General features: G+C 32.8%; 1 protein-coding gene across 2 annotated transcripts; it reads left to right on the top strand.

Annotated features, from left to right (window-relative positions):
- Positions 1-9,527: 9,527 nt before the first annotated feature.
- On the top strand, positions 9,528-13,692 carry LOC131652913 (pentatricopeptide repeat-containing protein At1g09900-like). 2 transcript variants are annotated; one of them, XM_058922905.1, is made up of 3 exons: positions 9,528-11,022; positions 11,108-12,572; positions 12,781-13,692. In XM_058922905.1, the coding sequence occupies exon 1, from the start codon at positions 9,541-9,543 to the stop codon at positions 10,900-10,902; it is 1,362 nt and encodes a 453-aa protein (XP_058778888.1). In that variant the 5' UTR covers positions 9,528-9,540; the 3' UTR covers positions 10,903-11,022; positions 11,108-12,572; positions 12,781-13,692. The 2 variants fall into 2 exon arrangements, with proteins under 2 accessions (XP_058778888.1, XP_058778887.1); XM_058922904.1 differs by having other exon boundaries at positions 11,108-13,692.
- Positions 13,693-15,421: the final 1,729 nt, after the last annotated feature.

The following is a 15,421-nucleotide window of genomic DNA, read 5'->3' as shown; positions in this document are numbered from 1 at the left end:
CAATCCATAGTATGATCACACTTGATCAACACTGCAGTAATGCATACCATCTACCAAACATACCAACCTTAGACACACTTTTTCCGTCTGAGTGATAAGGTAATACTTACACTTTTCACCAACTGCTCCCTTCAAGAAACTCAATACTCATATTCCTACACCATTGAATTCCAATTATCTGACTCCTCTTAAGTCACACCATCAATTATCCAACACGTTATATTCCGCTTTTGCTGCACTATTCTGATTACTCATTACAACCATCATTACCAAATAGATTTCTGAGTTTTACCCGATTCCGACTCTCTTTACTTATTCGTTCAAGAATCATTCTTCATCATTCATGGTACCAATTTACCACTCAGTAATACTTACTCGCACTCAAAAACAATTTCCAGAGTTATTACATCTATTAAAACATCTTAACCATCAGAACGAGTACACACACAAGTAATTATAGTCACACTTATTAGCATCAATATACTGACTCTTACAAAATAGCTCAAACTGAGTCACGCCCTCTACTAAGAATCAAATCAACTTCGTCCCTCATAGAGTGTAATTCCTCATTATATCTGGAATCTACAACATCACCTCAATAACAGCGCAAAATTATTACAACATCATATAGCACCAACTCTTCGTTTTAATTTCGCCGAATACATACTCGTTAACTACGTACAACCGTAATAACATATTCATCATCTCGGCAATTATTCAAAAGAGTTATAATTCTTCGACACGACATCCTTACATCCACTAGATTCTAAATCCAACATATAGATCAACACATATTCTCTATGTAAGCTCCTGACATATTAATTCCTCACTTCCCACGAGTAATACTCATAACACTACCCCACATCACACTTTCGCTGCGCGACTCTGATTACCCGTCTTAAGTCATCATCCACCATGTTGCACTCTTTCATATTCACTTCTTCATAAGTTCACACAACATAGTGAGTGATTATTCTCACGGCTTAGTATTCATCACATCTTAAACCATTAAGGTAACAAAACAAGCTTATCTCTTCTATATGATTCCATCTACTACCAACAAGAGATTTAGGGTGATCAAGTCCTAAATTTGCCAATATTAGTTGAAAATCATATTTAAGCATAAACCGTCGTTACTACATAATAGTGTCCCTTTCCGAGTTTGCACCCAAACTCATTAACATCGTCATAGTCCAATAATTCACTACGGTGTCCTTCTAGAATATCCTTCTGAAGCTCAAAACATCAGTTACACAAATCCAATCACTCAACCTCATTACATCGTTTTCGTCGATTTTGAATTCACCGCCTTTACTTTGGTAATTCAAAGTCAACCTATCGATCAACTCAGCATCATCTTTTTGACCTTCTCTAATCTCGTCAAGAATACCACTAGTCATCTTCTAGCATACTCAATCTAACACTATTAGGAGTGCCTTCACATACTAACTCAAGTCTCTAAATTGTCTAATTAAATCTAACTCATTCATCATTAGCACCGACATTTTAAAGACTTCTTACGCAACACAATAGCACAACATTTTCCTCATTAGGATGGTAATTCAAACCAAAATCCTAATCCTAAAAAAAAAATATTCTAATCATCTCTACTGCCTCATATTAAGCCCTTTCTGATCAAAGAGGTACTTCAACTCTTATGATCACTAAACACTTCGAATTTTGAACCATACAATTAACCTGCAAGACCAAGACAACATTCATAATTCGTGGTTTTAATCCAAATTCTATTACATCCTTCACGTCCAATATCATCCCACTCGGACTCTCAACAAAGTCTTCCTCACGTCAACAAATGTTAGAAATTTCCTACAATTCTTCTTTTATACTTATCGTTACTTTGCCATCACAAATACGATTCCAAGGGTCCTAAAGTTTACTTCACCTTTACTACTAATTTACTCATTCACTAAAATCCATCGGTACTCAAATCATCTTTATGACCGAACATCTCATCAACTTATTCATCAATAACATGTTCTACTCAACTTCGTTTCAAACAATCGCGGTAGTAGGCATTCTTATTCAACAAGTTTCACGCTTCCATAACCGACTTCAGAACCTCTCCTCATAGGGTCACTCTACTGTATTTATAACTCTTCCATAAATTAGAACACAATCCCTCCTCCTTGTAGGTTCAAACGGCACATTAATCCGACACTCGGAACTCAAGATATGAATTTTCCAATCATTGCCCAAAAAATGCAACACTGACATCATGCAGCGACACTCTATACGATATATCCAAAACCTCTCAATTGGTAAATTCAATTCTTAAAATTACTCCTCAACAAACCTTCTAATTATTCCTCCGATCCCTTCAATACTGACACTGACATCCCGTGCAGTACCAATAAACAAGTCTAGTTATAAGAACAAGAGTAACCGTAACTTCACATCTTTCCAACGTCATCCTGTCACAATTAAATATATTACAGCTCTTGCGACTATTTTTATAACAAAGTTCATCTCGTTAGCTTCCCAACGCTTCAAACGGAACTCAATTCGGATGTCCAGAACTCCAGTTATGAATTTTCGAAGTTTCGCAGCTATTCAGCAATTCTCCTGCGTTTTGCTTACGAAAATCTCTCTCCAAAACTCATTCTCTTCAACTCTATCACATTCCAAACAGCCCCTTATCGTATCTCCTCACTTCCAAATATTCTTATGACTTGAGCAACACATCCCATCGCCGAAGTGCGATTTCTGGAACATTACAACAACAATCCTCTTTGCAAACTTGCAGCCGAATCTCTTCCGAGACGTAAAGCTACTCAACTGACATCTTCGCAGTACACCAGTAGAGCTGACACATCGCAACTTCCCAATTTCCTTCTCTTACAATAACTGTCAATTACCTCTAATCATCTTCCTTCAAGATGTTCCAACTCAATTCCCAGTGAAGTCTTAATTCCAAGTCACCTTCAATTCGGGAAACAACAAACTCCAACAACGCTCGCACTGTTCCCAACAACAGCCTACTGAATCAATCTTCTTACAACTGAAACATAACCGAGAAGCGAAGCTTCTCCCCCACTTGTTTCAATCCAACACCTGCAACAAACAACCAAGTACCGACAGTGATCCACTCACATGTCGCGTACCAAGGAATAAAATGCTGACAATATACAACTGTCGCGCAACTCAACTGACTCAACAATTGGCCGGACGGACCGACCTGCTCTGATACCACTATTGTAACACCCTTCTAAACCCCACGGGAATTAATAATTAATTTTTCAGAGTAAAACATGAAAACAAGGGTGCCACAATTCCAATTAAACCAAATTCATCATATATTCATTGTCATGCTTTCACTAAGGAACAATTCACCATAATACATAAACATCTCATGTTTACACAGCGGAAAATTCATCATACGGATAAGCATAACATCATCTATGCAATATCCCACAGAATTTAATACAATAACAACACGATAGAGTATCATCATAAACTCTAAGCTAACGTTCCCCCAGTGTTACAATATAAGAGCATGACACTTGACGCTACACTAATACACTGACTTATGATCTAATCATCACCAAGTCGAAAGCAGCTATCCTCAATCTGAAAATGTCAACAGTAAGGGTGAGTCTCATCACAGTTAACAAATGTTATTGCATCTTAAATAACAACACATCATAGTTATATCATTCACCCAATTTCATCATATTCAGATTATCAGGAACGTCCATCATTTACACAAATGCCAACAGAACACATCTTTCAAACAGACAATCTTACTAAACATTAATTCAACAAAACACGCAACCAACACATCATCAATATTTATAACACTGGAATACTTCCAATCATGTTATAAAAGTATGCATATGTATGAACTGACACTATGCATGTGGTACCAACCTCATCAAATGGGAATAACCCATGACCGATCCAACATCATCAAGATACGGCCCTGCCAGCACAGATTCCACACAATGGGAATCATGCCCTTCACTGATCCAACACACCCTTATGGATACAGTATCATCAATGAACATGAATGAATGCACCATATACAACATACTTATACCATCGTCAAGTCTAATAAGTAACATCATCAAATACCCATTTCATCATCATCATCATCATCATCAAAGTATGTTTATATACATTAGCATCATTCAAATACAATCAATCATCATCATCATTAAAGAACATACATGCGTCCACATCAATCAACATCATCAATAAGAAGAACACACATGTATCCACATCATTCCAAAACAATCATCACATCATAATGTTTTCAAAACAACATCTTATATTGTCACATTTCATCATATATGTCAACAATACATCATCCAATTAAACAAATCGTCACATGATTAATATTTCGACATAGCATGTATTAAACACATCTCATCACATATATGTACAATACATCATTCACCAAGAAATAAAATCATATTTAAAAATAATTGGATTTACACCTCATTCCATCATTTAAACACGTAGGCTATCTCATAAGATTCATCGTACTCGAAACGACACTAAAAACAGACCTACGGTTCGAAAGTTACACATCATTTAACTTTCCCAAGAGATAACTATCGCTACAGCACGCGACGCAACCAAAGTTCGCGACGCGACCTGATCCACACAAACACGTTCGCGGCGCCAACCTATGCACGCGGCGCGAAACGAGAAAACAAGTACGCCTCCGCGGCGCCAACACTAGGACGCGGCGCGACCTGAGCGTATCACAACTTCTTGGAATTCTGCCCAACGGTTCACGGCGCAAACAGGGGTTCGCGGCGCGACCTGGCGATTTTGCAGAATTACGGGTCTGCGTTCAGATCCTGCGATCTCACCCAATTTGAGTCCAAAACTGAGTCTAAACATTATATACAGGCAGTTAATCATCAATTGCATCATTATTCATCATCACACATCAAAACAACACATAAATCAATCAATAATCCATGCAATTTTCATCAATTCATAACCTCCCCAACCTAACATATAATCCAATTGACTCAACAACATCCCTAATCAATATTATTATCTAAGAACACGATAATAGATGATAACCGGAGAATCCCCCCTTACCTTAGCCAAGAGTTCTTGATTGGTCTCTCCCTCCATTGCTCCTCTTTCACGTTCTTCGTGTTCCAAACTCTTTTCACATTCCTTTCTCTTATTCTCAATTCCTTATTATTTTATAAAATAACCTTTAATTAGAATAGGGCCTTTATTAACATCACCCCCTCATTCCTTAACATCACACATGGCCCAACACCATAACCATCCTTTCCCAATTAATATCCCACAAACCACCAATAATTCTAATTATTAATTAAATTTCCATTTAAATTAAAAATTAAAATATACGGGTGTTACATAATTTCTATTTATGATGAGCAACACTAATCACTCCTTTCTCAATATCTAAACATAAACAAAAAATTGTCTTTAAACAAAAGCTAATTTTCAAATCATTAGATATGAAAATAGGCTGGGCCGAACTAGACTTAGGTTGAGTCTGACCTACTAAAAAATTTTAAGTCGAAGTATGACTTGTGGCCTACTATAGTCTTATTTTTTCGAACTGAGTTTGGCCTTTTCGAATATCTGATTAGTCTATTAGCATGCTTAAAAAGCCTATATCATTTGAACAAAGGTAAATAAATCAACTAATGTTTAAATATACTATAGAATCAAAATTACAATGAAGCTAAATGTTTGTTTACATTAATTTATTTGAGATTATATAGTAGCATAAGTTTTGTGAACTTATTTGTTTAGGAGAATTTATGAAAATAACTTCTAACATTATTCATAAGGGTTTTTTAACTTATTTTCACGAGTTTTTCAAGATAACTAAATTTACTTTTGTATTTTAATATAATAAAGAACAAAATACAATATAAAGAATAATAAATTTATTCGTATTTATTAAAATAGGTTGGTCTGATAGGCTTAATGGATTTTTTTTATGGCCTGCAGCCCAGCCTATTTAACTAAAAAACCTATCTAAACTTATAAAAAACCTAGGTCTTTTCTATTTAAAAAAAAGTTTGATCTGCCCTTGACCTGTGTAGGCTAGGCCGTAAGCTCTATTAATTAGTCTAGTCTATTCTCATCAATAGATACATTTATTTATTATAGATACATTTATTTATTGACTGTTTTTAAGGTAAATTCATAATTAGTAACACTATATATTTTTTAATATAAAAAAATTGAATAAATACATATTCAGTATTTTAAATATGCGAACAAAGTTATCATACAATTAATTTTTTAATAGAAATTTATATTTAAAGATCATTTATTTATGTTAGACCATATAGAAATCTCTTACTTTTTCTTTCTCCGCGCGTGCGTACGTCTGTTGAATTTGAAATTGATTAAAACATCTGCTCTAATACATCAAAATAGTTTTACATTGTTTGCTACACAAAATCAATTCATAGTCATATTTGTGGAAGAAGAAAGTTAATGTGGAAATACACTATATACAAGTTTTTGTTTAAGAACAAATGTATTATAGTAGGTCAATTGAAGTTGAGCATAACTTCAACTTGTCGGTACTCACTGCATTTATTTACATGTTTGATGGATTTTCATTTTCTTGAACTAATATGCTTTATTCTTAAATGAAATGTTGAACTCTTTGTTAGATGTATTTCGTTTTGACTATCTTTGTAAGAGACACTCATCTCCTACCCACTCTATTAACAATCTCTGATGACATACAATTCTTTACTAGCTTCTGGGATTGATATATACTCAGTTTCTGTAGTGTATAAAACAACACTCTTTTGCATATGTGATATCCAACTAATTTCTCGAGTACCAACAATAATATATAGTCAACTGTATTCCTTTGATTGTCAACATCACCTTCAAAGTTTGGATCAATGTAGCCTTATGCGTTTATTTTTTCTTTGTCATATTACAAATATTTTCTAGTGGTTCCTCATGGATACCTTAAAATCCACTTTCGACATAAACTCACTAACAACTCTCAATGCATGGTCAATGTTTGGCCTTGTACTGACTATTACATACATCAAACTTCCAATAGCTGAAGTATATGGAATATTAACCATGGATTCTCTTTCATCCTTTGTCTTAGGTGATTAGTCCTTAGATAGGAAAAAATGAATTTCCAAAGACGTGCTAGCCAACTTACCATGCATGTTAAATCTTTGCAAAACATGATTGATGTACTTTTATTAAGATAACTGCGAAAAATCCTTTTCCCATATCTTTAGTGATTTGCATACTAAGGATCCGTTTTCAGAACCTAAGTTTTTCATGTCAAACTCTTTTGACAACTACATCTTTACATTTCTGATTTCATCCATATTTTAGCCTGCCACCAACATATCATCGATATAGAGTAATAAAATTATATAATTGGACTTATATCTCTTGAAGAAACAAGGGAGGTCAGTATTGCATGAAGCTTTCAAACTTCATACATTGTCTTGGTATTTTCAACCATTAAAACACAACATGTAACTTACATATCTGCAACTCAATGGTGTGATTAACATGATATCATATAAAAATTTAGAATATACAATTAATGTTTAGATAATATACTAGTAATATTTTACTTTGAATTAATCTATGTAATGCATTGCAATGAATAATCAGACATTAGTAAATCAATGTAGTTTCATTGGAATTCATTGAATTGCACAAGCTTTCAAACGATTAGAAAAAAACGTCTATGATCGAAGCAACCATATTCTCAACTTTTGGAGTTGCAAGACTTTGATCAAAAGCTCTGCTCTGATACCAATTATTTGGTGCGAATATGGACACAAAAAGGTCTAAAGGGGAGGGGGCGGGGGTTGAATAAACCTTTTTCCCTTTAAGAAAATTTCTAAAACATTTTAGGTCTCATATATGAAATCAGAGATTTTAAGAAGCATGAAAGCAAAACACAAAAAATAGAAGAGTTTGGAAGCAACTTAATAAATTAAACCAAATGAAATAATACATGATGTTCACTAAGTACTTGATTGCTTCTAATGAAAGTCAATCAAAAGACAACCAAAGTCGCTTTTAAACAAAGCTACTTCAAAACACCTTACGTGGATATTCTATCAATACATAATTGAATTCGTAATACTTCAACAAGATTGATACATCATATACATAAGCTTATACATTAAATCTCTATAAGCAAAATCTAACTTATATGGCATACAATCAATGCAATAATGCACTAATGCAATAACAAAATAATGAATACTAGAAAATTAAAAGAGGATAGGGGAAGAAGAAGAAAAATACACAAAGATATATAATGATTCGACATTCGTCCTCTTTTTTCCTACTCCACTCTTCAATGGTGTTGAAAATCATTGGAAAAATCACCATCTTTCACTATTTAGATTATAAACATTTTGGTTACAAAGGAATAACAAACGACAATTCACACTATTAATGTAGACACTCAACTGCTAACAAAAAACAAGATCTCTAAAAGATCTTGATATAATAATCTTGTTATCCATAATAAGCTGCTCCAAGTATTCGTATGTGGCAATTCACCTGATCCCACTAATCGCTTGTCTGAGCGATTGCCATTAGCTAAGTAATGGTTAGACGACTCCCATATGCAGGCAATCTTTCTCCAACTCCACCAAAGATAGACAACTTCCATCTCCGCCTTACGGAAAGTTGATGCTTGATCTCGCAAAAGTCTTTCTTGGAGTATAATGAAAGTCTCTTCTTGATGAATAACAACAAAGACTAAACTTCATTCAAGAAATAATATATGCACCTGTAACAAGCAACAAACTTCACACAAAAACATTAGATACTCTAATGTACCACTAGTCTCCCCCAACATTCAATCTAGCGATGAAAGTCCTCAACAATAAAAAAGACCAGAGGTAAAAATGATGAACAATGCCATAATATCTCACAATCACTCTAAAAGCACAAAATTAAGATGGTGAAAATAAATAATTTTAAAATAAAACGTACAATTTTATTATTTATACTTTGTAGATGTACACATCTCTTAATGACTTTTTCTAGTGAATAAAATTTAGAAGAGGTAGAGTTAGATATTCACTAAAATTTGATGATTCTTCTTTTTTGACTGAATGTTTAATTTTTTAAGCGAATACTATGATGTTATTCAATGTCATATTAATTTTTATATTAATTAATTTTGAAATTAAAGTTTGAACGAAGTTTGATAGTAGTGTCAACACATGACTAAATTTTAAAGTTCTTCCTTCTCCTTCAAACTCTCAATCATAGCTTAAGAGTTTAACTTTTTTTAAACATAGAGAAGACTTATATATCAAAATTCTCAGCCTTGTGTTATTGAAGTGTGTATCAAGAAACTTTTTTAAAAAAAAAAAACTAAAAAATTAGATAATATTTGAGGGTACGTGAAAAGAATTTTTCAAACCTCGGTATAAAATGTAGGCCCATAATTCAGAATTGGCCCAAATACTCAAAGCCCAATTAATAAAACCCAATACACAAAAAACCAAAAAAGCACACCTTACCGCTCTCAATCTTCAACCTCCTCCTATGGGAATTCGAAACCTCCGCAACATTTGCAGGTTTTTCACAATTCCTCATTTATTCTCAAACCCTCTTTTCCAATCACCAACTGGTTCTTCAACATTTCGCACCCTCAAACCCTCTTTTACAACTTCTTCAATTTACAATCCTCACATATACTTGAACCTTGGTTTTCATTCTGTTACTTTAAGGTACTTTTATTCTAACCCTAATTCTTCTGATAAATATAAACCGCATACAACTTCAAAGCAAGTTTCTGAAATCATTGCATTGATTTGTGAGGGTGTGAATGATTTGGAATATAGGTTAAGCATGATGAATGTGTGTTTGTCATTGTCATCAGTTGTTTACATTTTTGATAGATTATCAAGTGAAAGAGTTTCTGCTTTGGTGTTTTTTCATTGGCTTAATGTTTCACATCGCGGGCTTTGTTGTGATCCTGAGATAGGGAATTTGGTTATTGAGAACTGTGGGTTGTTAGGAAATTTTGAGGCAATGGTTCCTGTTTTGGTTGAGTTTAACCTAAAAAGAATGTGTTTGGGGAGAAGGGCGTTTAGGTTTTTGGTTGTTTTGAGATTGGATATGGATTCTAGGATTGAGTGTGTGAGGAGAGTTGTGGATGTGCTTAATAAGGTTGGAGGTGTTTGTCGGAGTTCCGGGGTGAAGTTGATGATAGAGACATTTAGTTTTTCGGGTGATTTTGATATGGCGGAGTATGTGATAGAAGAAACTGGGAGGGACGTGAAAAGTTATAACTTTTTGTTGAGGTTAATGTGTAAGAGAGGTTTTTACGAAAGAGTAGGTCATTTGGTAGAGAAGATGAAGGGAATTGGTGTGGAACCGGATGGAAGTACTTACAACTTGTTGGTAAGTTGTTTAATCAAGATTGGTAAATTTGTTGAGGCTTGCCAAGTTCTTGAGATGGTGGAAAAAGAAAATGGTTTGCCGGACGGGTTTTCATTTGATGTTCTTATTAGTTTGTTATGTAAAAATGGACGGATTGATTTAGCTTTGAAGTTTCTTGATAAAATGGCTTTGAAGGGTATCCAACCTTGTAGTTTAACGAATGCTGCGGTGATCAAGTCGTATTTTGAATCAGGAAAATACGACGAAGCACATGAGTATGTTGTTGATTCTGTTTGTAAGCATAGCTATTCCAGCAATGAAAGCTACACCTTACTTGCTTCTCTTTATTTAAAGAAAGGAAGTATTCTACTTTCTCAAAGGATTCTTCATGAGATGATGGATAGAGGTCTTAAACCTAATTATTCAGTGTATATGAAGATAAGGAAGTGTCTTGAGAAGAAGAATAAAAAAGATTTGTCTTTGGAATTATCAAGAAGATACTTGAGCTTTATCGAAAAGTGAACAAATATGCTAGATTTTGTGACAAGTTTTGGAATGTCATCCGGCTTTTGCTGAATAGCTACTCTGCATTTGGAAGGGTTCAGCCATTGATATTTGCTTTAACTTTTTCCTGGTATTCAGGTATGTACTATTCCATTTCAGGTTGCAAGTACTAAGAAAAATTGATCTCTTTTTGATGATATTCTCCGTGTTTTCATGATGACAGAAGCTCACATTATGTTGTTGAGATATATCAAACGAAACATAGAAGCTGCTCAATCGGATGAAATATAGTTGGGCTAAGGGTAAAGGAAGAGTGGAAAAATATATAGATGAAATCTATAAAAGAGCTACCTCTGAATGATTTAATTGAAAATGAAACCAGGTGTAGTCTCTATAGAAGGAAGACAGTTGTATTTGTTGACACAAGTTGAAAATAATGTATGTAAACGGGGGCTATGCATACATGCCCCTCCTCAATTTTTTCCAAAACAACTATTTTCATGTTATATTATTTCTGAAAATAATAAAAATGATTAAGCTTGGCCTGCTTAACAAAATGTCTGTTCCCTTTAGGCCCCCTTTGTGCTAATTCTATTGCTCCACCTTTGTTGTTGATATTGAGTAGTCTATTATCTTGTTTTACATTTGTTCCAAGTTTCCTACTTGCTGTGACCACTTAAGCATACAAAGTGAAAAAGAAAATGAGATCTTAATATCAAACATTTTTTTGTAGCAGAAGTGAACCAATTATAAAAACTGGTACACCTGTTTCTCTTCATATATTCTGTATTGGCTGCTATGCTTCTGTCTTACAAACACTGTTAGCCTTGTTTTGCCTGTACTTTATCTTGTTTTGTGTTGTTGGAACAAATAGTGTATTTTTACACAACAGTGTTTTTAGCGTACCATTAAATGCTACCGTCAAAACCATTTAATGCTAATTGTTATGATTAAGGGGATAGGAGAGGGGTTATAACAAACACTGTATACCAATTTGATTTAGTAATAAACCTACAATTTGACTTTCACTTGTACACACCTTCGTTATTTGGGTAGCTTCTTCATGAAGAAACACAAACTTATGATGTTTACAGTAACACTACACAGTATACACAATTATATGTGTGCGGCTATTATGAATTTTATAGGATCTTATAATAGGTGTTACAATCTCACAATTTTCAACCTCGACTCCCCTTACCAATCCAAAGTAAAATTTTTATTTTGACTATCTTTCTTGCCTGGTAACACATAAGTTAGCATTTTTTGTATTCAATTGCAGTGGCTAATATGTTTGAATCTTGATGAAAATGCATCTTTTTATAGCTTTTGGTTTTCAAGAGAAGATCATATTACATATCTTTGTCCATCATAAAGATGTCTTTGCCCAAAACAATATCTTGAATATATACAACACATGGTACTTAAAGTATGTCTAGTAATACTTGTGTTAAGTGAAATTCTACAAGACCATTGACCTGTGGAGTAACAGTACTTGGCAACTTGGCAACTTGTGTCGATTGACCTTCTCTTAGACTCCAAATTCTGAAACAAATGTACTTGTAAAACGGGGAAGTATCCGTACCGGATATGGGCGTGTATCATTATGATAAGAAAAATCTGAGGGTGAGGCTCTATATTGTGAAATCAGCCCTGCCGGTCACTGTCCTCATGATGAAGTCCCCGAGGTATGCAGTTCCTCACTAATTAACCTGAAACCCCTCTGTCTGCTCTTGCCTCTCTTAATTGCAATATGAAACCATGAAGATATAAGGGTTTATCAATTTTTCTGAGAAAATGTACTTGAGCTTATATGGTTTGTGAAGTTATAGTCAGAGGTCACCTTGCATGTGGCAAGTTATAATTAAAGAGCTGATACAAATTAATTTGATACAGGTCTTGGATGTGCTTTATATTTTACAGCACGTTACCATTGTTTAGTGAAAGGTGTCACATTGCTCAATTGCAATACATCTTTTTGGGGTTCCAAATCCAGTAAAATATCCAAGACTAGTCAAAATAATTTTGTGAGTATATAAGTATTTTTATTTGTTTGCTCCATGTTTTCATATAGTATCTGTACCTTAATTTGTTTAAATCACTGTATTCTCGTGCCTGTACCCGTACAGTACCGGTTACGATACCTGTACCTATGCAACAAAGCTTCAAGGTAAGTGTGCTGCTGAACCACCATCCAAGGTAACACTTCGTCTCTTATTCCCTTTTCGAAAATGGTACTATATTGTTGCTGACACATGAGATTTTTGTATAAAAAATCAAGTTTCATATTTGTTTGGTCTAGTTGACTTCTCTATATATAAACTCTTGGAAGTGTTTGGAGATTGTACTCTTGTATAAAACCGACGACAAAGTTGGATGCGAGTAAGATGACGAGTTTGAACGTTGATGATAGTCAAAGTACAAGGACAACGACGAATAAGACAAATACAAGCAAAACAAAGGAGATGAAAAGAAGTACGTGGACAAGATACTACCTTTGATGTGGAATGTGCTTGCAAGAAGAGGAGGAAAGACGAAGGATTATACCACAAAGACCCTGCAATATTGCAATTGACGAAAGTGATGTCAAATGTTGGCTCAAAGATTTATAGCATTATTTTTGGTTTGGTACCAATTGATGGTTGTGCCCAATGTTAGATATTGTGAAATGATTTTCTCATCCATGTACTATAATTTTTAGAATCTAAAAGTAAATGTTCAAAATGTGAAGTGTCAGCCTTGAAAAGTATCCTAATGAAGAGAATGTAGGTTTTTACAGTTAAGAATTGTACTCAGACAGGAACTGAAAATGGTAACTGAAAATGGTGCGAGAATAATGACTTTACACCATTATATTTCAAAGAAAGTAATGTATAATTCAGTTATTGTAAAGATAATTAATCATACAAATCTGCACATTATTTTTGATGAAGATCTTAATTTGTCTAATAATTGAAACTTCTTTTTAATTATTTTGATTTTTATCCTTCAAAAGTCATTGAAAAACGATCTTTGTTCTTTTCAAACAAAATTCTGCATTTTTTATTTGGCTTTGTGGTCATTGGTCATGATAACTATTTGATTTTATTACTATTACTAAATTTTTTATAACGATTTAAAAATCAATGATATAGAGAACAAGTTAGAGAAAACATAAGAAAGAAGAGTAGAAGACATGCTTGAATTGATATTCTTCTTATTTTTAGTAAGGGTGATTTAAAAATCAATGATATAGAGAACAAGTTAGAGAAAACACAAGAAGAGTAGTAGACATGCTAAAAAAAATTTCTTTGATTTGCTAAAAATGAGGTATTAGACAAAACAATTTATTTAATCATAGTCCTGGACAAAATAAATGATAAGACACAGGATAAAATCATGAATTCTTGTCCGCCACTAAATCATGAGACAAAGATAAAACCATGAATTCTTGTCCCCCACTAAATCATAGACAACTTTTTGTCCAAGTAGAAATTATAAAAAAACATTAAAATATTATTTTTTCACTCTCTTTCTCATTATTTAAGATTTTAATTCATAAATATAATATTAATATTTTATAAATTAATAAAAAATATTATAATAAAATTATATTATTTTTTATTCGATTTATCGACATATCAAACAAAGTAGAGAAAAAATTCTATTTGTCATTTTTCTTTTCTTCTCATTATTTAATATTTTGATTCATAAATATCAATATTTTCTATAATAATAAAAATATTATAGTAAAAATTATATTATTTTATCTACTGCATAAATATATTAAACAAAGTAGAGTAAATTTTTTATCTCTTTATCTTTATTTCCTCCTTTTTATTATTTAATATTTTGATGCATAAATATTAATATTTTATACATCAATAAATAATATTATAGTAAAAATAATATTATTTTGTCTGATGCATAAACATATCAAGAAAAATTGAGAAAAAAATTGTCCAATATATTAATCAACACAATACAAAAAATTATTTTGTACTGTTCTGTCTAGTACTTTTCATTTTGCAAATCAAACACAATAGTTTATTTAAATTAATTATCTTTTCCAAGTTTTATTATAAGGGTTCAATAGTGCATGTAAAATCGTATTACACAAACAATTAATCAGATTATTTTAAAATGGCAAATTAATTTAAAAAGCTAAACTTCATATTCAATGTTGCAAACATGAGGATGAGGATATGTAATCAACACACAATTTGTTTGTTTAAATAATGTGAATATTGTTGATGACATTGAAAATAAATTTGGATTTTATGGCATTTGAATATATTTTATAAGTTGAACAATAATCCATACTCGGGTGAATGCACCGATTTTAAACTAATTTGTTACATATAAAAGTGATATAATAATCCATACTCGTATGAATGCACCGATTTTAAACTAATTTGTTACATTTTTTTTTAAGCAAGGGATAAATTGAAAAGTGATACAATAACTTTAAGAACATTAAAAATATGTTTGTTTCAGTTTTAAAAAATAGAATTTTTTTTATATTTTTTAAAATAGATTTTATAAAATTGCTTTTTAA

Source organism: Vicia villosa, linkage group LG2, assembly GCF_029867415.1.
Source record: "Vicia villosa cultivar HV-30 ecotype Madison, WI linkage group LG2, Vvil1.0, whole genome shotgun sequence".
NCBI classification, from domain to species: domain Eukaryota; kingdom Viridiplantae; phylum Streptophyta; class Magnoliopsida; order Fabales; family Fabaceae; genus Vicia; species Vicia villosa.
The sequence above is the reverse complement of the archived record's forward strand: the minus strand, read 5'-3'. Positions and strand labels throughout refer to the sequence as shown.

Coding starts and splice junctions, on each gene's coding strand:
- LOC131652913 (XM_058922905.1), top strand. CDS start 9,541: ATGGGAATTCGAAACCTCCGCAACATTTGCAGGTTTTTCACAATTCCT.